This window comes from Castor canadensis, chromosome 19, assembly GCF_047511655.1.
Source record: "Castor canadensis chromosome 19, mCasCan1.hap1v2, whole genome shotgun sequence".
Lineage (NCBI taxonomy): Eukaryota > Metazoa > Chordata > Mammalia > Rodentia > Castoridae > Castor > Castor canadensis.
This window is the reverse complement of record NC_133404.1, coordinates 41,108,488-41,133,783: the sequence shown is the minus strand read 5'-3', so window position 1 is coordinate 41,133,783 and position 25,296 is coordinate 41,108,488. Positions and strand designations below refer to the sequence as shown.

At 47.0% G+C, this 25,296-nt stretch overlaps 1 protein-coding gene across 6 annotated transcripts in view; it reads right to left on the bottom strand.

The window, feature by feature from the left end:
• The window catches only part of Abhd2 (abhydrolase domain containing 2, acylglycerol lipase), a 91,405-nt gene extending 66,336 nt beyond the window's left edge, over positions 1-25,069 (bottom strand). For 2 of the 6 annotated variants that reach the window (XM_020165475.2, XM_074061681.1), the window contains exons 1-3: positions 24,935-25,069; positions 3,791-3,887; positions 1,120-1,319 (exon numbers count right to left, since the gene is read on the bottom strand). In XM_020165475.2, the coding sequence (XP_020021064.1) occupies positions 1,120-1,313 (194 nt within the window). In that variant the 5' untranslated portion in view covers positions 1,314-1,319; positions 3,791-3,887; positions 24,935-25,069. Of the gene's footprint in view, positions 1-1,119; positions 1,342-3,451; positions 3,515-3,625; positions 3,679-3,790; positions 3,888-24,934 lie in introns of all 6 variants that reach the window. The other 4 variants (XM_074061680.1, XM_020165479.2, XM_020165477.2 and 1 more) reach the window with 4 other exon arrangements.
• Positions 25,070-25,296: the final 227 nt, after the last annotated feature.

The following is a 25,296-nucleotide window of genomic DNA, read 5'->3' as shown; positions in this document are numbered from 1 at the left end:
AACACCCCAAGCCCATATGGAAACTTCACTTGGCCAACACCATGTGGGGATCCATAAGAAAACCATACTGGATGAGCAAGAAGCCAAACTCACAGACATGTGTGTCACCCATTTGCCTGTTCTTACAAGACAGTGTCTCACCATCCCCCAAAGAGAGTGGAAGGAAAAGTTCCTGCTACGGTCTGTATAGTACTGGAACCTGTCAGCCATGGGCGAGGGGACACAGCTGCAGCCTCCGAGGCCCAGTGGGCAGAGCGCAGTAGCTGGGGCTGGCATAGGGCAAAGCAGCAATGGGAGACGGGGAGAGAAAGCAGGCTGGCGAGCAGGGCAGTAGCACTGCAGGAAGGACCTGGCTGATCCCCAGGAAGACACAGTGGATCAGAACATCACTAGGGGGAAAGCTAACACTGCACAGCTTGGAATGTGGATGTGTGACCCGGAATGACGATCCCCTTCTTTCTCTATCAGCCGGTCACCTCCAAGACACAGAGGTGGGCTTCTGTGGGGAGAGTGGCCCTGGTCAAATGGGCACTCTCTCTCTTTCTTCCTCTTGCTCTGAGGGCATTCTCCTAGCTAATGCTCAGGACAGGGGACAATTTCCAACATGGTGATGGGAAGGACCCAACTAATAGGTGTATGCCCTTTGGCTCAATTGTCATTTGGGGTAAGGATGGTTTCTCTGTCTTGGAACTGGCAACATGTTTGTTAAAGGGCTAGAATATTCTCCAAGTTTTCCACACCTACCTAAAACTACCTAAAAATGACTAGTATTTTCTGCAAAGTCCTTGTCATGGATGTCACCACGAGGCTGTGGAGGACTGGGTGTTTCTAGGCAACAAAGATCTTTCTCCCGGCCTTCAGGATTTAAACAACAGACCGTGTCAACTGTGGCTATTTTAACACCAAGGAGGCCATTCCCAGCAATGCCTTAATGAAGCGATAACAGAACGGTTTTTGATGTTGCTATTTGATTGTTTTTTGCAGTGCTGGGGGTAGATCCCAGGACCTCGTGCATGCTGGGCAAGTGCTCTACCTCAGCCCAAGAAGGTTCTTCTTGGACCATCACGCAAAACCCAGTCCATCAGCAGGTGGGCATATGGAGGCATGGGGTCTACTCACTCTTTGGTCAGAAGAGGACAGGACTTGAGCAGAAAGCGGGAGAGCCCTGAGTCCTGGAAGTAGAGGTCAGGTGGGGCCGTGGGGCTCTTCAGGTTCAAACAGCGGACGATGACATATAGCACGGCAGCCACTGCAGCCAACTTCACCCCGTCAAACACGGCCGGGAGCTCGGGGGTCTCCAGCATGGCGTTCATCTTGATCTGGGGAGCAGAGGCCACCTCACTGCAGAGACATGTCCTGCTGTGGACCGGCCCTGTGTGTCCACAGGGTCACCACCAACCGTATACACACACACACACACACACACACACACACACACACACACACACAGTCCCAAGCTCTGGCAGCCTGAGGATGGCCTTGGTGTCTTTCTTGAATCTCACGAGCATTTCCTACATAAGCAAATTGGGAAATGCTGAGTAACAGTGTCCCTTTGTTCTTTCCTTTTCTATTTATTGGCGAGACTGGGATTTGAACTCAGGGTTTCACTCTTTCAAAGCTCAAGGCAGGTGCTCTACCACTTGAGCAACACCTCCAGTCTGTTTTGCTCTGGTTATTTTGAAGATGGGAACTATTTTTCCAGGCTGGCCTCGAGCCTTGATCCTACCTGTCTCAGTTGCCCAGTAGCTGGTATTACAGGTATGAGCTACTGGCGCCTGGCTTGTTTTGCTTTTTTAAAAATTTGTTTGGTGGTACGGGATTTGAACTCAGAGCCTCCCACTTGCTAGGCAGGTGCTCTACCACTTGAGCCACTCCACCAGCTTCTTTTCTTTTTCTTTTTTTTTTTTGGCAGTACTGGGGGTCTAAACTCAGTGCCCAGTGCTTGCTAGGTTAAGACTAGTGAGAAAGGCAGAAGCAGGGCTGGGCTAAGCCACTCAGATCTCTCTGCAGACTTCACCCACATCTGCACACCAGGTGTCCACAAAGTGTTGTCTTTCCAACTTTGGAAAGAAACATGGGTGGGGCTGCGGAGACCACCAAGTATGGCTATTTTCAGAGCAGGCTGGGATAAAGCCACCTCGTCCTGATTCCGTCACCTTCCTCATGGAGGACCCAGTACTGGAGTCCTGTCCAGACTCAGCCCAGCTTGTGGTGGTCCTGGGCTGAGTCCTGGGCTGAGTCCTAGGGCTTTAAGGCCACATGAAATAGAGTTCACAAATTTTTTTTCCCTACAGAAGGCACCTGACCATAGCCATTAATCCAAAATTAGGCTAAGGTGGACTGAGTTTAAGTACTAGATCAAAATTTAAAATTGCAGTCCAGAAAATATATGTGCAGATCTGATTTACCTAAGCTCTCCTCTTAATAGTTAAAGTTTTTCAGCCTTTGTAGTAGCTTTACCTTCTACACAACACACACACACACACACACACACACACACACACACACACACACACACACCCCACTCCAGACACATCAAACCAAACATCACCCACAACAAAGACAACAGCAACAACCCGGCATGTTCCGTATGGCTCAGCAGAATAACAGAGCACCAGCTGCTACCTAAGAATCAGGGAAACCACAAGCTAACAGAAAGGAGAAGCCGGTGATGTTCCCAGCCCAGTAGTCATGGCAACCGCTTCCCCTCCATCCTTTCTTCTGGAAGATTCAGGTAGCCAACCATGGAGGCAGAATAGGCAGGGCAAAACAATCAACAACAACAAAAAAAGGTTTGGGGTCACTCCGGCCAACATTAACTCCAGGGAAGCCTTAGGAATTCTTTTCTGGGCCAGGCCCCGGTGGCTCATGCCTGTATTCCTAACTACTCAGGAGGCAGAGGTCAGGAGGATTGAGGTTCAAAGCCAGCCTGGGTAAATAATTTGCAAGACCCTATCTCAAAAAATCCCTTCACAAAAAGGGCTGGTGGAGTGGATCAAAGTGTAGGCCCTGAGTTCAAGCCCTAGTATCGCAAAACAAAACAAAACAAAATAAGAAATTCTTTCCTGAAATCAAGGTGACTCTGGCAATTCAGGACCTGAAAATGCTCAACTTGGTGAGAAAAGGAAATTAAAGCCCACAGGGACCTAAAACAAATACACGGCACTGTGCTAAAGTCTGCTCAGCCTTGCCTGCAGCCCTCGCCACCTGTGCCAGTCAGACATGCTCAAACACCCAAGATGAGGCAGCTCATTGACACAGATTATTACTATAATTTTTTTTGGTCTGGTACTCGAGTTTGAACTCAGGGCTTTCCACTTGCTAGGCAGGGGCTCTATGGCTTGAGCCAGCCCACTGACATAGATTTTTAAGTCTAATAAGTGAAGAGCCTTAAAGAAAAACAAAACAATGACAACAAAAAACCTATCAGGCTATGCATGGTGGTGCACACCTGTAATCCCAGCACTTGGGAGGTTGAGGCAGGAAGACTGTGTGGATTCCAGGTCAGTCTGGGCTAAAAAGAAAAAACAAGCCAACAAATGAAACAACTATGAGAAATTCTAGAGTTTCTGACTATATGCTGGTGATACAGAAATAAAGTACGAGGTTTTTCTTTGTCACCTACATTGATAAGGGAACACAGCAGTGCTGAGGTGTTTTCACAGTCTCCTTGCTGGTCTACAGTGAAGGAACGTTTTCTGAATTGAGAAATAACAATAACGCAAGTCCTTCCCTTCCCTTCTACTCACTGCTTCCTGGCACAGGGGAGGGGAGAGACAGCAGTACATACCTCGGTCACTTCTTCCTGTCTGTGAGAGTAGGATCTTCCTTGGGGCTGTACAGGTGGGCTGATCAGGTCAGCTCTCGTACTCAAATTAACCTAAAAGCTGAAAAGATCATACAGTGATGTTTTAAAGAATGAGAAAAAAACCATTTCATCAAGACATGAGCACAGTCTACGTTTCTCTGTGACTATAGTCTTTAGGACAAAAAGCAATTTCTTGAATTGATATGTGTGCCATGATCTTGGGTGTGTGGCCATTTTTACAAACCAGCTGGGAGAAGCCTTTGTGAGCCCAGGCCTGGTGGGCTCTCTGGCTCCTTCCAGGACAAGTGGAAGGAGCAAGGACAGGAAAAACGGGAACTAAGAAGAGCAAAGGGGCACAGGTGGGCTCAAAAAGAAGGTTCTAGACCCAGAGTGAAGGCTCCTGCAGTACCTGCCAGGTCTGGATCTAGACAGAAGTCCCAGAGGCTGGCCACCAAGGGGCACTGGAAGCTCTAAGTGCTCACCATGAGATGGGGACCAGGGTCCCCTGCCCCCATCAAGAATGTGCTGGAGGATCTGTGATTTCAAAGCAGCAGATTAGCCAAGCTGAGAACCTGGGAACACCGCCCGCATTGTGCCTCCCTTACCCTAGCTCACTTAACCCCCACACCTTACAGACAGGGACTCTGCCTCCTAGGACACTGAAGTAACTTGCCAAGGTCACACAGACGGCAGGTAGCAAATCCAGGATTTGCCCTGGTTCCAGAGACCCTCCTTTTCATCACCACGCTACTTGGGAGGAGGAAAGGTAGAGGAAGAGAGAAGCAAGCGACCGAAAAAAAGGTGCAAGACAGATTAAGACACTGGAGGCTGGCCCGAGTCACAGCTGGAGCAGGGCTGGGATTCCAATCCTTCACTCCGAAAGGAATGAAGAAGAGAATGAAAGTCAGGTGAAGGAGAAACTCAGCCTTCTCAGTGGTCTTGCTCAAGTTCAAACTTTTATGGTCACTTCATTTTCTGAGACAAACTAGCCAGAAGGCCCAGGCTGTGATGAGGTGGGGACAGAGCAGACACAGGCCACCTGAGTCACTGGACTCAAAAGCCACATGGAAATGAAGTACAGACCAGGCCCAAGATGCAAAAACTGGCAGCCTGTGGGTGGGTTTTGAATTTACCAGGCTTTTTATTATTATTATTATTATTTTTTGCTGTACTGGGGATTTGAACTCAGGGCCTTGTGCTTGCTATGCAGCGTGGCTCTACTACTTGAGCCACTCCATCAGCTCTTTTTGCTTTAGCTATTTTTCAGACAGGGTCTCATGCTTTTTGCCCAGACTGACCTTGGACCTCGATCCTCCTACCTATGCCTCTGGTGCAGCAGTGATTATAGGTGTGTACCACCATGCCCAACTTGTTTGTTGAAAGGAGGGGGTCTCCCTAACTTTTTTCCTGGACTGAACATGAACTGCAATTCCCTCAATCTTTGCTTCCTGAGTAGCTGGGATTACAGTTATGAGCCACTATGCCCAGCTATGTCTAGCATTTTTAAAAACTGACTTGACTACTTGCCAAGTTATAAACACGAAGAGATTTCAGATAAAAATCTAAATTTTGGGTTTCTCTTTTAAAAAAAAAGAAAAACCAAAAAACAGATTTGAGAACATGGAACCAGCATTCTTACATGGCCATGATGAGTGAGGTTGGGCAGCAGATGATAACCTTCAGTTGAGACATGCTGTCTCCAGGTCCTCAACACTGACCCCACCACTCCCTGTTATGGTCCTTGACACTGGCTCCTGGCCCACTTTCATCATTTCTGGTGCCCGAATGGTTCCTGTAAGAATTGGAATACGCAACCCTTGGGGAAAAAATATCTAAAGTCTCTTCTAGACTTGGACAAGTCTGTAAACTGAATATGAGTGATAATATCCATAGTGACAAACTCACAGAAAATTCATGGAAAGGTAGGGGCAAAGCTTACGACATACCAAGATACAGTGTCTTGTATTGCTTTCATTGATTGACTGAAACCTGCTTATACCTTGAACTCTTTCATAAACTATTTGAGAGGCATGAACAAAAGACCCTCACCTGGGAATGTGGCTGCTTGCAGCTGTGACTAAATTCTGGCCAGTTCTGGGGTAACTCCGTAAAAGGCAGGGAGGGAGTTGACTGAAGGGTTCACTTCTGCCCTTTTCCCTTCCTGCTTTCCTAAGTGCATTCAACATGGCTGCAACTTCAACAGCCATCATGGGCCACAAAGTGAGGTCACTTTAGGAGCCCATTAAGAGGACAGTTGAATAGAAAATAAGAAGTCTGGGTCCCTGACGATTTAGGGGACCCACCATAGCAAAACCTAAGCCGCCTGCCTCAGGATTCTTTTACACGGCAGAGTAGTTTACATATTATTCCTTCTAGGCACTTTTTTGTTATTTCTTGGCAATTCCCAATGGTGTAAAAGGAAATACTACATACCTCACTCTTCTTGATGCTAAGATTGCTAGTTAGACTAGCAACTTCTGTTTTCCAAAATTCAGTATTTTCGGTATTAGAAAAAATACTTTAAGGGCTCAAAGGCGGAACTTGCGCTCAGCACGCATGAAGCCCTGATCTCATCCTTGACTGTAAGATCCCTAGGTCAGGGGAAAGATGGCGCCTCCCGGGCTTTGTCCTAGATGAAGTAAGCAACGTTCTAAGAGGTTATCTATAGAATGTGCCATGGCTGGGAATGCTAACCAGCACAGCAAGTCAATCAAGGGATGAGAAATGAGGCAGAATAAACTTCAAGCCAATGTGCCAAGCTGGAAAACCACTCCATTCATTGTGACCTGCGTAGTTACGCAAAGGAACAGAACTGGCTGACACACAGCACGTGCCTGCCTCTGGGACAGCTCTATGACAGGAGCTGCCCCAGTGCCATGGGAGAACAAGACCATGAACGTGACCTCCAGCTCCAGCCTGTGACCTCCTTTGTCTTGACATTTCTATTCCAACTTCTCACCACCAGCTGTGCATCCCACAAACACATTTCTCCTCTTTAAATGTGTGCTTTGTGGCACTCTCAAAACAGAGAAATAAACCAAAGGACAGCACTGTCACACAAACTGCACACTGTTAAGTCAGTTGAATAAATCTCTGTGGTAGTCTGGAGCCTGTATTGCTATTCGTCTTAACTCTGGATGGTGGAGCAGCTCAAGTGGTAGATGGCTGCCTATCAAGCACAAGGCCCTGAGTTCAAACTCCAGCACCACAGAAAAACAAAAAGCAAAAAAATTCTTATAGCCGGGCACTAGTGGCTCACACCTGTAATCCTAGCTACTTGGGAGGCTGAGAATGAGAGGCCCGCCCTGGCAAACAGTTCTCAAGACCCTACTGGGAGAATACCCAACACAAAACAGGCCTGGTGGAGTGGCTCAAGTGGTACAGTAGCTGCCTCGTAAGAATGAGGCCCCGAGTTCAAATCCCAGTACCACCCAAACAATTGAAATCAGATAGTGGGAAACTTCCTCTTTTTGAAATGACTCAAATATACTGATTTTTCATACTTTATATTTTGGTTAGAATAATAAATTACTCAAATTTTAAAAATAAAATAGCAACTAACAAAATGTAAGAAAAATTAAAAATCTCCTATAAGGAAAATATGTGTTATCAGCATACACAGCAATGATGTGCTCCAGCTTAGAACACCTCTGAGCTTTCTGTCAGGGAAGCAAGGGAAACCCTGTCAGACCAATGTTCTCCAAAAGGGAAAGAGAGCTGAAGGTGTGGCTCAGGTGGTAGAGCATCTGCCTAGCAAGGCCCTGAGTTCAAATCCCAGTACTGCCAAAAAGAAAGAAAGAAAGAAAGGAAGGAAGGGAGAAAAGGAAAGAGAGAGAGAGAGAGAAGGAAAAGAGAGAGAGAGGGAGAGAGAGAGAAAGCTAGCTAACCCCTAGTGCTCTCCCCCCTCCATGGATGGCACATACTCAGTGGAAATGGGATTTTTCTGGCACGGAATTATTTTAAAAACCTGTAGGACTTGTATAAGGGGACCTTGAGTGATGTGACAGACAGTGTCCTCCTACAACTTTTTTTTAATAGCAAATGCTGCAGAGAATTAATTTTCTCAACCCTTGAAAAATGCCAAGGTTTGAAAATTCAAGTCAGTGACATGATTTTCGTGGTCCAAATATGCAACCTTGATCTAAGGGTTGAACGTGAATGTCTGAGGAGCAGGCCAGTTCTTCTTCATGTCCCTAGGGCCACCTCTCTTGAATTCCCTCAGGCCTAAGTACCTGAAGACCTACTGTGTGCACTACATTGGCAAGACAGCAACTGAGTTTGTATTTTACTGGGGAGAAAGAAGTTTATGTCAAGGCTATAGTTTCTTTAGAAACTTGGAAACAAGAATAATTAGTCTAGGAAAACAGAGAAAGAGAGATAGAAATGAGGGGGGAGGGAAGAGGCATATTTATCTATCTGTCCATCCGTCCATCATCTATCCAGCTAGGTATTAAACCAGGAACTAGCAGGCAATTTTAGAACAAACTCTTCCCATTCGTTTGAACTTATCTTACACTTTATTTTATGGTGTTCTTTCTTTCCAAGTCTGACCTGTCACTATGTCTCACTACTACAACAAACTCAGAGGTCACGGTTAGGTGTTGTGTGCCCCTCCCCTTCTGTAGGCAAGTGAACTCCAGTTGAAATGACTGGAAACAGCCTAGTTGGGAAGAAGTCTGGGAAGGGCTGGGGAGCTGGGAGTGTGCAGAAGGGAAGGCAGTGTCTCGCCGCCCTATGTCTCCATCTCCATCTTCCTGGACATCTGGAACAGTCCTTTCTCCATGGGCCAGCCCAGCCCCACCCTGCTAGGTTATGAGTGGGACTTAGGTGCTGTGACAGATAGAATTCCATTGGTAATTTCTACATTAATAAAAGGATCCAAGGTGCAGCCAAATATCTAAACTTTGGTCATTAAAGGAGTTTTCAGTGTTGTCCTTGGACTCTAAGACATGCTTGACTGGTATTTCCACCCATGGTGAGGGCTGGCTGTGCCTCCCATGCTTCTCACTGGTCCCCCAGGGCCAAGAACATCATTTAAAGGTGGAGGCCCAGAGGCAGGAGAGGCAGGGCTGCTGCTCTGGGAGAAGCTCCAGGCTGGGGGTTCAGAGACCTGGGTCCTAGCACCTGCTCTGCCCCTTCCTGCTGGTGACCTTGAACAAGCCACTTAACCTTTTGGGGCCCTAAGGACCTCATCTGTAAAACAGGACAGCTGGATTAGAAGCAGAGGAGGCCAAAGGCCTCTTTCAGCACGAAACATCTGAGATACTAAAGATACAATTGCAGACCTTGGCTAAAGAGCACAGGAAAAAAAAAATCTGTGCAACAGAACACGGGCTGCTCTCCAGCCTCCTTCTTATACCATACACATCCGATCAACCCTCGGGGTCTTTGTTCTTTCTTCAAATAAACTGAACAGTTATATATTTTCAGCTGTGCTGTGTACGCTAATAATTCCATCATATTAATTCAAGTGCTCCAAATTATTCCTGCCATCGCTACTAAATTCTCCTCTGGGTTTTCTCAGTAAAATTACTTAATCTGACAGACAGAAATTACCACAAAAGATACACTTCCTGACCAACACAAAGCTCTCATCAACAATGAGATAACTAGCTGGTGGGCTACTTGGACTTCCTCCAACAAGTCTAAAATTAATCACAGGACATTCTTCTGCAGTGGAACCGAGCTAGACTTAATAAATCACTGAGTAGCAGGTGTGATTCCACACCTATCGAGTCCCCTATAGAGTTCCAAGAGGTACATGCCTGTAATCCCAACACCAAGGAGGCGGAGGCAGGAGGATGGCAACTATCCCAGCACACCCCCTTCTGCCCTGATTTAGAACTCTAGGCCCCACAGGAGGCTCACCCCTCAAGACTGTCTTGTGGGATGTCAGGAGGTCAGTAGAAGGTCACAGCACGCTGCTACAAAAACATGCTCTGTCTCACTGGATGTGGTGGCACATCCCTGTAATCTCAGCGCTCAGGAGGCTGAGACAGAGGCAGGAGGACCTCAAATTTGAGGCCAGCCTGGGCTACATAGTGAGACCTTGTCTCAAAAACAAAAAGAAAACCAGCAACAACAAAACATGGTCTGTCATCACTCCATGTCATCCCAATCATTCAGCTTTTTTGGTGGCCAAAGGGGTCAGCCCTAATGTGGGCAGCACAGTACCTATGAGAAAGGCAGGAAAAAGGCCACTATCTCCTCTGCCTGCCATTTAACTGAAGAAGTCAGAGCTGCCACACATGGCGGGAGGACAGCGACAAGCCCAGAAGATGGCTAGGAGGGCTGGAATCCCCTTCTGAGCCATGTCCTCTGTCCTCAGGGTCACTCACCGCCATGAACGCACGGCCCACGGTGTGGCCCCTCTATAGAGAACTGTGTCCCCATGACAACCCCCCTGGCAGGCGAGTGCACCACGTCTCAAGACACCCAAGTTGGGCTGCGTCTGTGTGTCCCTCTCCTTCAGAGTTGTGTGGGATGGAGTGAGTGTCCAGCTCAAATACTGTGGGTCTTCAAAGATTCTCCTCCCAACACCACCACTTCAAGCCCAAAACGATGGGAAGCCCTGGCAGCGATAGGGCCAGTCTGTGTTTTAGAAATGCCAGAGGACACTTATCCCTGAGTGCTAAGCACTCCAGCTGCTTTTCTTCAGCAACTGCCACGGTGGCCTCCTGGGGTCTCGCAGGGAGGTCTGAGCGGTCCCGAGCTGGGAAGTGGCTGGAGCAGGGAGGATGAAAGCAATAACCAAGACCCCTCACTGCCTGGGCGTGGTGGCCCACGCCTGTAGCCCCAGCACTCAGGAGGCAGAGGCAGGAGGAGCCAAGTTCAAGGCCAGCCTAGGATACAGAGACTCTGTTTGGTCTAGGCCAACGTCTCCCCAGACCCAGGCCAGGCACAAGTTGGTGACACAGAAGCAGAGGAAGTGACTGAGAGCTAAATACACTTAAGCTGATGTTGCCTTCAAAATTAAGACCCTGAAACCCTCTTTTTGCGCAAACTCACTGAGCCGACAGCGGCTTATTTGCCCGGTTCTTCACTAGGTCATAAGGTCACACACACTGAACCTGCTGAAGCTTCAGAAAACAGCTTGCAAGTTCCCCGTGAAAGCAAAGTTCCCACGGCGAGAAAACACGAACTTCACATGAGACGTCAGGAATGGCTACCGTCCCACGAGCCTGCCCAAAAGAAACTCACTAAACCAAAAATACTGGAGGCCGAGTCACCGGGTAAACACCAACATTTAATGGAGCCCTCCACATCCCTTACTGAAACACTGACGGGAAGCCAGCCTGTCCCGTTTGCAGAGAAGCCTTGGGGAAAAGAGCAGTACTTTCCAGAACATTCTACCAGAGAATTTGGGAGCGTGCTTACTGAAACCACTGCAAGACTATGTTCTCTCCCACCCAGGCCTGAGAACAAACAAACAAAAGAACCGAAGTCAGGTGTTTCCTCTGTGGAAAGTCTAGAACTTTCTGAGAGGACAGGCACTTCACAGGGAGATCCCACAGCTCTAAACATTGTATTGAAAGCACAAAAAACCAATATACAATTAAATTCTGTGATATCAAAAGCCGAATCTCCATGTGGCAGAACCCAACAAACTCAGTGCCTCACTCACAGGAATTTCTAAGAGTTCAACAGAAGAGAAGTGCACCCCCAGATTTACTGCCCAAAGGACTCTCGGGGTGTGTCCTGGGCAGCACCACCCCCCATGTCGTAAGCCAGCTTCTGGAAGCTTCTAGAAGAAGGAGACCCAAGGCCCAGTGCCACTCTCCACAGAAGGCCCACTGGCCCCCTGGAGCTCCGTAAAACAGCCAGTTTCACTCACAGCTGCCACAGAAAAGGCCTCACAGCTACCTTGATGGATGAGAAAATAAAAATAACTGGAGCCTTGGCCTCCACCCCTGTCCTGAGTGATCTGGTGCCAGATCAGAGCACAGGGCTTGGCCGATGGACACTTTGAGGTCATGTGCCGCTCTTTTGAAGGTCACAGTCCTGCGTTTCACCAAGCAGTAGATGCATGTGAAATCCTCCCTACAGAACAGACTTCCTCTGCCCAAGGCCCCAGGCCTGGCAGGGCTGGGCTCACTCACTCCCCTGCCTCTCCCGGCACTGGAGCTCTCTGGTGACAAATTCTGCCAGCTGTGAGAGCAATAGCTCCCTCAGGGCTCAACCATCAAGCCTTTCAAGGCTTGCATAATTCAAGGCTATGCAGTAGGAAAAGCTCTAGCCTCTTCGTCCTTCCCAGACTGATGGAAGGTTCTGGGGGCAAGAGCACATGGTGGGCACAGCATTTTAAGGTATGCTTAACTTAATTTACCATGAGTAGGAACAAGATCTGCCAGTTTACAGCAGCAGACTTGGAGGTCACGTGGATTCCACCGTGACCAAGTCTTAGGAGACGTGCTAGCAGCAAATGCAGATAAGTATGGACAACTGATTTGGGTTAAAGACGAAGGAAGGGCTATTATGGGCTAGCCACCCATCGGCCCCAAGACTGGCCCTCCAGGGAGCCCTCGCCCAGCCTCTGCTATCAGTCCTGTGGATTCTAAGAGCTAAAAGAGCCCCAACCTCTAGGTCACACTCAAGTGGAAGAACCCAGAAGGGCTGGGCTCTGGATGTCCGAAGAGGAGCATCCCACCTGTGTCTCCAACACTTCTCCTTTCCAACAGCATCTAGAATTATCCTCCCCTGAGCGTGCTGGGTTGTGCAGTGCTGGGCAGTTTCCTTGCCCTGAGAGAGCCCACGTGGTAAAACTGAACAACACAGATTTTAGAATTGGGGGGCCTGGGTTTGAGTCCAGATTCTGACAAGGAGTCTTGCATGAATCATCTGAACTTTAAGAAAGTTTGCATTTTCTTCTAAAAATGGGAGCAAGGAGATTCCATTATGGCTTATTGAAAGAAAGAGGCTAATGAAATTATGGGGTTAAAAAATGTTCTAAAATTGCAAAATATCCACAGAGCTGCTCCAGGTAAGGATTACAAAATGCTTTGAGCTCTTTTGGAGGAAAGCTGCCTTATTAAATATTTCGAGATCAGTGAAATGTTAGTTTTAAAGCAACTGCAAGGAAATTTGAACCCATGAGGAGCATGGGAATTGGCCTCCAGGCTGTCCTGAGCTGGGCTCCATCTTTGCACTGAGGATATGGAACAATCTAGAAAAAAAAATTCAAAAGGAACCATGCTGGGTTGATATATTTTGAGGCCTGAGCTAAATGAATTGCTTTTCCAAGTAAAGAAATAGAAGTAAATTCACACCCTCAAATGTTCCTCTCTTCCCATCCGTCCAACACAAGCACTCCACTGTTGTTCTGGTCTCACTCCCTCCTGCCTCCCACTCTGGAAGTTAAGTTTTCTCAGCCTTTTTTAAAGCCCGAGGGCGAGTCCCAACTGCCACCCCTAGCCTGCCAGCAGCCTTTGGTTTTTGTCCAAACTTTGCCTGTCACAGGCAGACATCTGGTCTACCTCTATGAAATATGCTACACCATAGAGCAGGTGTGCCCCACAGGAAGCAGGTACTCAGCTGCATCCCCTCTGTCTCAGCTCTTCCTCTACTGGGCCTTCCCAACAAAGACCTCATCCCTGTCCTGGGAGGTGAGGAAGCAGCCACCTAGGAAGATGATTTCATCAGAAATGGAGAAAATGCTTTTCTACAGTTAAAGAAAAAGACAACCCATTTACCAAAAATTAATTCCCCTGCATAAAAGGGGAGTGCCTTCGTGGATAAAACAGTGGCTTGCAAATGAAAAGTCAGAACCCACTGGTGAAGCACTGTAAGGGAGGGATGTTTTGCATACTACCCTTGTGACATTCTGCCCTGGTCTCTGTACCAAAGACATCAGTTTCATTCTAACTCCCTTGGGAGCTACAAAAGAAGTATACTATATGCTATCCATGAAGTAGTAACAGTGTAAGTCCACATGAGCAATAAATCCTGAAGTACGAAATAAACACTAGAGAAAACAAACAAAGAAAGTAGAACAAAGGAGCAGTGGGTATAGACATAAGGCAGGGCTCACAGCTGAGCCAAGGCCCAAGAATGCTAGACGGTCAGGAGATGGGCAGATAGGGCAAAAGGGATGGGTTTGGGACAATGAGTCATTGTGGAATAAAGCTTCAAGCCTTTACTTACAAGGGGAATGCCAGATACCACCCTGTAAGATGGTGCCACATAAATGCTGCCTTGGCTATGTCCTTTGGGCCATGCATACTATATTGTGTGTATGTGTGAGGGATTGACATGAGGCTGTAGGTATGAGAATTATTTACTTCCTACTTAGAACCAGACTCATAGTTATATTGGACAAGCAATGCTGTTTACCACTGGAGCAACACTGCAAGGCCTCAGTGACATCCAATTCTTTTTGTATAACCTGCTGGACTACACAAGAGCCTTTCCTGGGGGCCCATCCCTCTAGACTCTAAAATCATAGTTGCCTACCTTCATAGTTTACAAATACTCTATCACAACTAGGAAATAGTTCATAAAAGTGATGATTCATATTTTAATCTCCATTGGGGAATCTGGCTGATGCCCTTTGACTTCAATCTTTGTGTTTCAATTCTACACAAATTCAAATTTAGGGTGTTGAGCACATGGTGGGCACGTGTAAATATTTACTGGTCACTGAGTCTGTAGGACAGGCATTAGCCGGAAGCATCACCACTGTGATCCCTCAAGCAGAATTTTCTTACCAGATTATTCCATGAGGCTGAGAGGTATGTGCCTACAGGGCCACTGCCACACCACTGAGCACTGAGAGACAAAGCTTAGTGTGATGTGGCCTGTCAGCAGGTTTGGGATATTTTAGACATCTTGAAGTTTGGGCAAGTGATTATCCATTTAAAACAAAAGTTTTTCACTTTCCATCATTCAGAGGGGCGGGTAGCCAAGGCCTTATCTTTCCTACCTTCTCCTGGTTTGTCTAAGAACACTTTACTAGACAGAAAAGTTATAATCTACTTCAGAACCTGCTGTCTCACAAATAAAGAAAGCTAATTCAATGCAAAACCAGGCTGTTCTAGGCAGAAGGAAGGCAAGGCTCGAAAAGGAAGAGAGATGGAAACCTACCCATTGGTGGGCATTCTGATAAATACTAAAACCTCTTAGATGACTCAGGATTTCTATTACTTGGAACAAACATGCAATACAACAAGGATGTCTCGCATTTGCTAATTGACAGGAGCTTATCTGGCCCAGAAAAGACACATTTTAATAGCATTAATCCTAGGCTAATTAAGACCAAAACGCTGGTGGGATTATAAAATGTGGTTCCCTTTTAACATCTAAGGGACATAGAAGAATTGTTGGTTAAAGATCTGTGGTATTCTGAGAACAAGTTTTTGGAAGAAAGTTAGAAAAATTAGCCTTAGAAGGAGTTCTGCTTACTTGATAGACTTTCTCTGGTTTGCAGTGATGGCAGGGGACAGAGACCACTCCCAGGCTCTGGGGACAGGGATCTGGCCTGAGTCGAAGCTGTATTACTGTTAGTTGCTAGCTATGCTGGCTCTGTGACTTTGTGCAATTTTTTTGTTTGTTTGTTTGTTTTGTGGACTGGGGTTTGAGCTCAGGGCCTACACCATGAGCCACTCCACCAGCCCTTTTTGGTGATGGGTTTTTTCAAGATAGGGTCTCATGAACTATTTGCCTGGTCTGGCTTTGAACCGAGATCCTTCTGATCTCTGCCTCCTGAGTAGCTAAGGTTACAGACGTGAGCCACCAGCGCTGGCCCTGGGCAAGTTTCTTTACCACTTGACAAACCTGAGTTTCCTAACTCATTAAACAGGGGTAACAAGGCCTTCCTTGAAGAGTCACTGTGAGGTACAAATGTGGTAGAGTAGGTCAAGTACTCTACACCAGCGTGTCCTGCTGTCCCAACAAAATGACAAATGTAAACACAATACAGACTTGGCAATGCTGTGCTTTATCCACTGAGGCCGGAGGATCCCAGTCCAGAGCCAAATGTTCAGCTCCTCCAGCCTGGCTGGTCTGTTCTGGGACTTGCCTGTGAACAATCACCACCAACCCCAATCTAACCACCTACTACAGGGGATGACTGAGTCATGCATGAGCACACACTCTTCCTCATCCCAGCCCATCAGCCTCTGCATCTCCATGGGTTAGGGGTCAAAGGCTCATTATGGGATCCATTGTTGCTCTGTGGCTCTGACATCACTGTCTTTAACTCCCCAGATCTTTAAGTGAAGGAACAGAACAAGATGACAATACAGTTTCCATTTGTGTAACTCGACAATTTATCAAGAGTTTGTGATTTACTGCCTCACCTCACTTACTCCTCAAACAAGTCACAAATGCATTTGTGCTAACAGTGGAGAACAAGTACATAATTTACAACTTCCAAAGTACATCCTCAGACATGACCTCATTTGGTCCTCAAAGCAACTGTGTGAGTTACTGTGGATGTAAGCAGGCAAACTGAGGCCCGGGCCCTTCCTGGGTCAGGTTCTGGGTCAGACTCTAGGAATAGAAGGACCCCACTAGATCAGCCCTTTCCATAAGCTCTGAGGGCCTCTTCCAATTCCAAGACAAACATAAAGAAATTTATATTCCTCTTATCAGCTCTATGTTGACAATGTTGAGACTTCTCTTGCAATTTCAGCTTTCTGTGTAGAGTCAATAGTAATCACTGACGTGTGATATTAATGACAGAGCACAGGAAAGGGACTGTTTTCTAAATTGGGAAAAACATCGCTGGCTATCAGCTACTTGGCATTTTCCATCATCTCAGGCTTCAAAGGGTACATTTTTCAATGTCACTGATGGGAATGAGTGGGCACTTTATTTACATTTATTCTGAGTGATCAGAATAGAGGGGGAACTGCAGCCAGGGTGTGGAATCTGAGAAGTGTAGTGTGAATACAGTGCAGGCCTCATGGGGAATGAGAGCCTGGCGAGCACCAGCTCTGGGCCAAGCACCGGCTGGTGGTGGAGCACACGGTACCCAGGCCCAAGGGAAGATCCTGAAGGCAGAGGCCCAGCACCACACCCAGCAGAGAAAATGTGCCAGAAAAATGCTCAATGGACAAATGCAAATAAGAAACACATCCCAGCTCTGCAGATTCCGGTGTGACCACGCAACCCTAGGAAAATTGTATGTTCCTCAATTTTTAGGGAGTGGTAACTTCATAATTGTATGCATGGGAAAAGTTCATGGGATGCCCAACAATACATGTGGTGATTTGCTAAAATGCATCACTCCATGTCCAAGTGAAGAAAGCAAGGAACAGAATAACATGCACGATATGCTGCCTGTTATAGAAAAAAGAAAGAAGGGCGGAACAGTGGCTCACTCCTGTAATCCCAGCTACTAGGGAAGCGTAAGGTAGGAGGATTGAGGTCTGAGGCCAGTGCCAGGTAAAAATGCAAGACATTATCTGAAAAATAACTAAAACAAAACAGGGCTGGGGGCATGGCTCAAGTAGTACAGTGCCTGACTAGCAAGCTAAAAGCCCTCAGTTCAAACTCCAGTACCGCACCCTTCCCCTCAACTTAAAATTATGCAGAAAAATATTTACATTTTTAAACAATTGGAAATTTGAGTCACTGGATATTAATGATATCAAAAGAATTACTGTTAATTTTTCAATGTAATAATGGGTATTTAATAAAGGCTCTATATATTTAAGCTATCATGGAAATATTTACAGATGCAACTAGATGATGTGGGGGAATAAATAGAATAAGTGTGGCCTGGAAGAATCCAGGCAACCCTAGTTGCCATGAGCTCTTATGAGTGCAGGGCTGTGGGGGCTCACTCCGAAGTCCTGTCTACTATACGTTTTTTAAATTCCCATAATCAAAAGCTAATAAATGAGCCAAGTGACTATTCTACACCAGGACAGACAGTCCTGGTGACCACTGAGACCCAAGCTCACCCCAGCTTTCGACTGCAGTCAGGCCACCTCGGTCCCTGAGCCGATGAGTCACCGATGGCAGATAAGCTTCTGGCCGAGAGCTCCTGCCATCTGGCAAGTGTTCAGGTCAAAGGAGTGAATTCCTTGTATCCAACTATTATTTACCTGACTATCTCTTTACTGCAAGTCTCTGCATCTTTCTGTACTAGGCCCATCTTCATTTTCTTCTCTATACTGGGGTTTACCTGGCTCCCCCCATCACACAAATGGGGTACACTAAGGTCAGGTCTATTGATGCTGACATAATTAAGTACACCAGTGTACCAGGAATGCTTTAAAGATTTTCAATTATCATTAACTTGAAAGCAAGGGCTGGGGACGTAGCTCAGTGGCAGAGCACCTGCCTAGCATGCATGAGGCCCTGGGTTCATCCCCAGCACCAGAGAAAGAAAAAAAAAAAAGAAAGAAATTAAAAAGTCTGAAAGTCTGAGTGTTCTTCATCTAATGAGAATTCAAAGACATTGAGAAGTTATCCAGCAAATCCTTAGCACAAGGTCACTGCCACGGGGCTTGGGTGAGAAGTCCTACTGTATCCCAGAGACAGTCTGAGCCGGTACTGACATGCCACAGTGTGAACCCAAGTGTAAGTGCTCACTGCAAGAGAGCCATGTGTAAACATAGCCAAGGGGCCTGACTTCGTTCTAGCCTGTCTGGAGGCCCTGCTGGAACTACAATATGGCCCCCAGGGTCTAGGACAATCTCCGGTGTCTGTTCATACTGCGGAAACACACTGCAATTGCACATCAACACCATGTGGTCAGTACCACCCACAACACTGCACACGCAACCCCACCAGAAGAAGCCACCGCTGGGTGGCTGGACTCAATGAGTAGCCTGGGCTCCCAGAAAAAGAGCAGCCCAAACTGTTTAAGGAAACTGGAAAGGTAGAGCTGCCCTATCGCAGGCTCTCCCAAAGGCCATGATTCAAGGTCATTAACTCAACCTTTTCCCAAGTGACTCATCTCCTGCTTAGAAGGTTCTCTTTATTCTATGATAACTGATTTTATTTGTGGTACCAGGATTTGAACTCAGCGCCTCATGCTTGCTAGGCAGGCATTCTACCACTTGAACCACTCTACTAGTCCTTTTTGGTGTTGGGTTTTTTTGAGACAGGGTCTTGCCAACTATTTGCCCGGGCTGGTCTTAAACCTTGATTCTCCTGATCTCTGCCCCTTGAGTGGCTAGGATTACAGGTATGAGCCATTGACAGCTGGCATAACTTTTTTTTTTTTTTTAACAGTACTGGGGATCAAACCCAAGGTCTTGCACATGCTAAGCAAGCACTCTACTGCTGAGCTACACCCCCAGCTTTTTATTTTTGACGCTAATATATTTCTTAAGTGAAATGGTGTTGTTGAGAGGTACCAGGGCTTTTGGATTTCCTAGCTCTTTTATCATGGCCCTCACTGACACGACTAAGTAAATGTTACACAGATGCATGCCCGCAGTGGCTGTGCACATTTGGAGGTAATTTTCTGAATTTCTATCTCTTTTATCCAAGAGAAACGGGATGAAGCATAACTGGTAAGCCTGCCTCCCCTTCCTCACATCACAATGCAGGGGCTGCTGCAGGACTGCTGTGTGATGCAGGGCCCAGCAATAAGCCAAGACTAGGAAGTAAGACTGCAGATAAGCTTGGCTGACTAACATCTTGAACGTCCAGTTCAATTTCAACGTGACTCTAAATCAGACTCAGAGGTAAGAAAAATCGAGGTGAAGGTGAAGGAACATTTAAACACAAAGGGAATCACAGAAGGGAAAAATCTGGTACCCACAGAAGACTAGAAGACCATGTTTAAATCACTGTAGTTATTTAAAACACACATAGGAAATTCAAATATGAACCCACAGGGGTTTTTTTTGTTATTTTGGAGGCACTGAGGTTTGAACTCAGGGTCTCACACTTGCTAGGCAGGTGCTCTACCACTGGAGCCACTTGGCCAGCAGGAATTTCAGACCTGAAAAGAGCTTAGAGATGGCCCCAGCCAGAGCCCTAGCTAGGAAGCCCAGCTCAGGTCAGACCTTAGGAGGGGTAAAGTGTTGGAGCGCGTGAGAAATACTGCCAAGGACAGTAGCAAAAGTCACACAAACTGCCACCAGATGCTTTAAGATCTCCAGTCGAAGCTGCTAAAACATGGTTGGTTCTTAGCATTCTTAGACACAAAAAACAGAGATCTAAAATAGATGGCCTTCATAAAAAGTGACGTGAAAGCTCTTCTCATACTGCCAAGAAATATTAAGTGAGAAAAATAAGATTCCAAACAGTGCGTCACCACTTGGTAAAAAGGAACGAATCTGCTGGAGGTGCGTAAGTATCTAAAGTGTATGGATCACCTCTGGAAGCTGAAGAAACTGGCAGGGCTGGGTGCCTCTTAGATGTCACGCTAGGCGGCAGGGATCGGTGGGGGAGAAGAGTGGGAGACAGAGATGTACTTATCAGCCAGCCTTTTGTGCCTTTCAAATATTTTCAAAATGCATTACCTTATTTTTTAAAAACAAAATTCAAATTAAAAATATTAAAAATTTGTGTGTTTGTTTTTGAGACAGGGTCTTGCTATGAAGCCAGGCTGGCCTACAACTTCTGATTCTTCTGCCTCAGGCTTCTGAGTGCTGGGATTACAGGCATGTACCACCATCATGGTTAATTTTTTTTAATTTAAATAAAAACAATTTAAAATCAAAATAGTCTTTAGGCAATGAAGCAAACACACTTGTTAAACTGGCTAACTGTGTCCCTGGCACACATCAGATGCTCAATTTGTTGAACTTAATGAACCTCTGCTTAAAGACAACAAAAGAAAATCAAAGCCAGGCAAACCCCAGGGCATCGGTGTGCAAATTCTCCAATCAACTCTCTACCTGTCTGACTTAACTATTGCAAAAGATCAGAGAATGGGTCCATAGGTAACAAGCCCTTTATCCAGCTGAACAAAGGACACACGTCATGGGTAATGGCAGAGCTCCTCACCTGCCCACATCATCCATTTTGTAAACAGAAAACGCTTGACCCCCGACATGATGCCCTGGAACCAAGATGACAAAAACAAATCTGCAGATGTTAAAAGGATCCTTAAAGGAAATAATGCTAACACTGACATGTGATCAAACACAGAATGGAACCACAGGGGTCAAAGTACACTGTACATAGCTAACCTTATCAAAATGAAATGCATGTACTATTAATGTATACTAATAAAGAAGAAAAAGAAAAAAGGAAAAATGGCCTTAATCACCAGTGTGGTAGTGCAGGCCTGTAATCCCAGTGCTCGATCCCCTTAGGCAGGAGGATTGTCCAAAGCCGGCCTGGCTATCTAATGAGAGCATATCTCAAACAAGCGAACAAATTACCATGATTGTGCTCAGGCCAAATGCTGGACCACGCAAAGCTGTGTAATATCCTAACAGCAGACCACCTCAAGTGGCACCCTGGTTCCAGTGGCTGTTCCTGGAGACAGTTTAGTCCCAGATGAAACAGGCAGACTTAAAACACCGTATGCAGTAGGTTTTCTGTTTCCTATCTACATCACAAGTGTCCTTTTGATAGTTGTATATTGTGTATTTATAACACACACACAGCCGCCAGGCAGCAGTGGCTCCTGCCTATAATCCCAGCTACTCAGGAGGCAGAGTTCAGGAGGATCATGGTTTGAAGCCAGCCTGGGCAAATATGGGCAAATAGTTTTGAGAGACCCCATCTCAGGGAAGAAAAAAAAAAAATCACAAAAAAGGGCTGGTGGAGTTGTTCAAGAGATAGAGTGCCTGCCTAGCAAGCATAAGACCCTGAGTTCAAACCCCAGAACTAAAAACAAACAAACAAAAACACCTTGTGCCCCACCCTTCAACTGGTCACGGAGGGTTCAACACATACCACCCCCAATAAAAGTTGGAATATTGATTCTGCCACATGAAGCCCATTATGTTGGAAGGATCTCTCTGCCAGGGCTTCTCACGGAGTCGGATTTTAAGCAAAAATAAGACTGATTCCCTTTTGTCCACAAGATCCAAGAGGCTGTGCAGTGCTCTGTGCAGGCGACTGGGCCAGGGAGGTGGAAACCACTGAGCTCTGTGGGCCTTGCCAGATATTCCCAGAAGAAAGGGGTAAGTGGACAGAGCTGAGAATAACAGTGACTAAAAAGCCCTCCCACCACAAAGTCACAAGGAAAGAGCAAGTGAGAGAGAAAGAGGCCCATGTTCATACACAAGCAAAGAAACGAAAAGTACTGCTCTCAACAGAGCAGGGTAGAATAGCCTAAACAAAAACTTCAAACTCACAGTCAACATCTTAAGAACATGACAAAAGAAAGCTCCAGTCAATGAAGGCTGATTATTTTTGATTCAATCGAGAAAACACCCAAACAGAGAAGGGAAAACAAAAGGGGCCTGGGCTCCTGCAAAAAAAAATAAAATAAAATAAGGGTGACAAGCCAAGCCAGGTGTGGTGGCTTACGCCTATAATGCTAGCTACTTGGGAGGCTGAGATTGGGAGGATCAAGGTTCAAGGTTGACTCAGGCAAATAGTTTGAGAGACCTCATCTCCAAAACAACCAGAGCAAAATGGACTGGAGGTGTGGCTCAAGTGTGAAACCCTGAGTTCAAACCCCAGTCCGACCAAAAAATGAAAGTAAAAATAAAAAAAAGTGACAGGCCTCTTCTCATCAGAAGGAAAGTGGCTCGTAATCTGACTGGCGGCTGTTATCAGATCCATGCAAGAGACAGGGGACGTGAAAGTGAAAGGAGAAAGGGAAGAATGGGCACTTCTCCTGCTACAAGGAGAGGGAGGCTCTCCTCCTTGTCTTTGCCGTGTGGTTTATCTCAGGCTCTGGAAAAGAATGAGGGAAAACACAGATAAAGCAGTGAAGGAGCTAGATTACCAGCAAGGATCAGTGACACATTTGTGTCCCTGCCCCACCCGGTGGGCACTATGTCTGCTCCCCTACTCCTGTGACTAAGGATCTTGCTTAAGTGCATCTGACACACGATCCCCGAACTTCTGAGAAGCACTCATGAAATCTTAATCTAAAAACGGTCATCCATTTATTATCAGGATGCATCACACTGACAACTGGGGAGGAAGGCCACACAGAGGGGCTACATATTGGAGGCCGGCGTCCTCAGGGGCTTGGTTTACTGTTTGATTCTCTTCCTCCCTCCCTTTAAAGATAATAAAAAAGATTTGGTGTCTGAGAAGAGCGTAATTACAAGGCGAAAAGAAACAGGGAGACTGAATTATCTGATCCAATAAAAGAAAAATAGGTAAGAAAGAATAGTGACTTGGAAACCACTGCGGATGTTAGTGTTAAAGTGAAATATGTTTAATTATTTGGGAGTGGAACTAGCTCCTGATGGAAAATACTGGGTGGTAGAGAGAAAGACAAGCTATATAAAAAGGCAACAAAACATTCTATTTAGCAAATCTATGGTGGTTACGGGGTGGCGGGCCCTGATCTAAAGACTTCCAACAGAATAATTCTCAAAACAATCTTCTAACCAAAGTGCCAGTATCCCTTTTGTTTTACAGGGGAGGAAAAAGGCACAGATAGGTTAAGTGACTTGCCCAAAGTTACACAGCTAGTAACAAGCAGCACTAAGATTCAAACCCAGGCACTCAGGTACCAAATTTGGTGCTCCTATCCTCTGGGCTCATCTACAACTTAGACACCGAGAATAAGACAGCTAGTCTGGGAGTAAGATACAAGTCACACACAGGCTGGATATGGGATCAAAGATCAGCCCTTAGTCATGGCTCTGTAATACCAGCCAGCCTTGTGACCACCTGAGGCCTGTTTTCTTGTCTGCACATTGAGGAGACTGAATTAGGTAAGCTCCATCTACAGTGTCTTTAGCTTTCAAATGCCATGATCAACAGCATATGGACTGGTCTGCTTTCTGCTGAGCTATTCAAAGGTCAATTCATCCTTAAATATGCAGCAAATTCTGCTAAAATTATTTCTCTGCTCCCTGACCTTCAGAGTATCATGTCCTCAGTCTTCAGGCAAATAACAGAAGATAGTGAAGGCAGAAAATAGATGGTTTCTCTTTTGCACCCTGCTTAATGTGGTTGCGACCAAATGGCCCTTGAAAGACTCTGCGCACAGATGTTGGCTCTGCCATATTTGCAATCTCTCCAGGTCCCTCTCCTGAGCCTGTTGTTGGACTCTGTCTGTGAACTTGGTTACTGGAATGACAAGCTGGATGGAGCAACTGAAAACACTAAATCTATCGTAGTTCAAATTAAGGAGTTTGATAGGGGTGGAAAAAACCGTTTGGTTTATTTGTCTTTCGGTATTTAATCCCTTCTCTTTGCTCACATCCTCACTTTCAAGCTGAAATCTCAATATACATTATGAGTGAATTCATCACCACTTGGAACCTAGTGGACCCCCAGTAGTACCCTAGTCTTCTCAATCTAGGAATTAACTGTCACCCAGAGCGCATCTGTGGGTGGACAAGAGCCTTGCAGATGGACCGTGCAGACCTCCCTTAGGAGTCCTTCCTAAGCATCCCTGACAGGTGGCTGTCATCTGGCCTCTGCCTGGACACTTCCAAGGTCGAGTCTCTGGCTGCGAGGCCTGACAGGCAGCCTCTGGCACTGCTGGACAGCTCTCTCTATGGGGGAAAGCCCAACGAAGCGCCTAGAACGGTGCCGGGAGAGTCCAGTAAGTCCCCTCCAAGTGGGTCAAAAACTGCCTCCTTAGAACTTGAACCCACTGGTCCAGGCTGCGCCGGTGGACCCCAAAGCGCAGAGGCCCATCAACTATCCGGGACTGTAATCAGGCCCCGGGGCTTTCTCCTAGGTTTAGATCCTGAACCTTCTTCCCCAAACCCGGACCTGGAGGCTCCTCCCCAGACCCCAGAAGCCTCAAGGTGGAGGGCTGGGGAGGAGGATGGCAGCCAGGAGGCCGAGGTCGGGGCTGTCCCTAAACTCGGTTCCTCTAGCCCAGAGGACAAAGGACCTTCAGGAAGGCGTACCCCACGCGGTCCGGGTTACCTCCGCCACTGGGAGCGTTGGCCCTGGGGACCCCCGGCCGAGCCAGGTGACACCCCAAGGAGCACCGAGGAGCCGGAGCGCGCAGGTTGCGGCGCGACGGGCCAAGCCACGCCGGGGACCGCGAGACTCGAGGTTTTGGCCCGACCGCTCCAGGGCGCGACCCCGGCTCCGCGGAGCTCGCTCAGCCGTCTTTACCTGTGCGTGGCTGACTACGGCGCCCCAGGTCGCCCCGAGTCCGCTTCCCACAGCTCCGCAGCTGCCGGCTGCGCTCATGGAAATGCAGCCGGAACCCCTGGCCAGGGCAGCTCCCGCCGCTGCCGGCCCCGCCCAGGCAACTGCCGCCACGCCCCTGACGACCGCCTCTGCCACGCCCCTAACCTCTGAGACCCGACTGTCCATTGGGTAATTCATCCGCTACTCTACTTGTTCGGCGCGCTCGTCGCACCTAGTTGGCAGCCCATTGGTCAACGGAACTGCTCCTCAGAATGGGAGGAACCTTAGCGAAGAGCTCTTTGGCAATTGGTTACCTTTGACGTCTTTGGCCTGTGGGCCAAGAC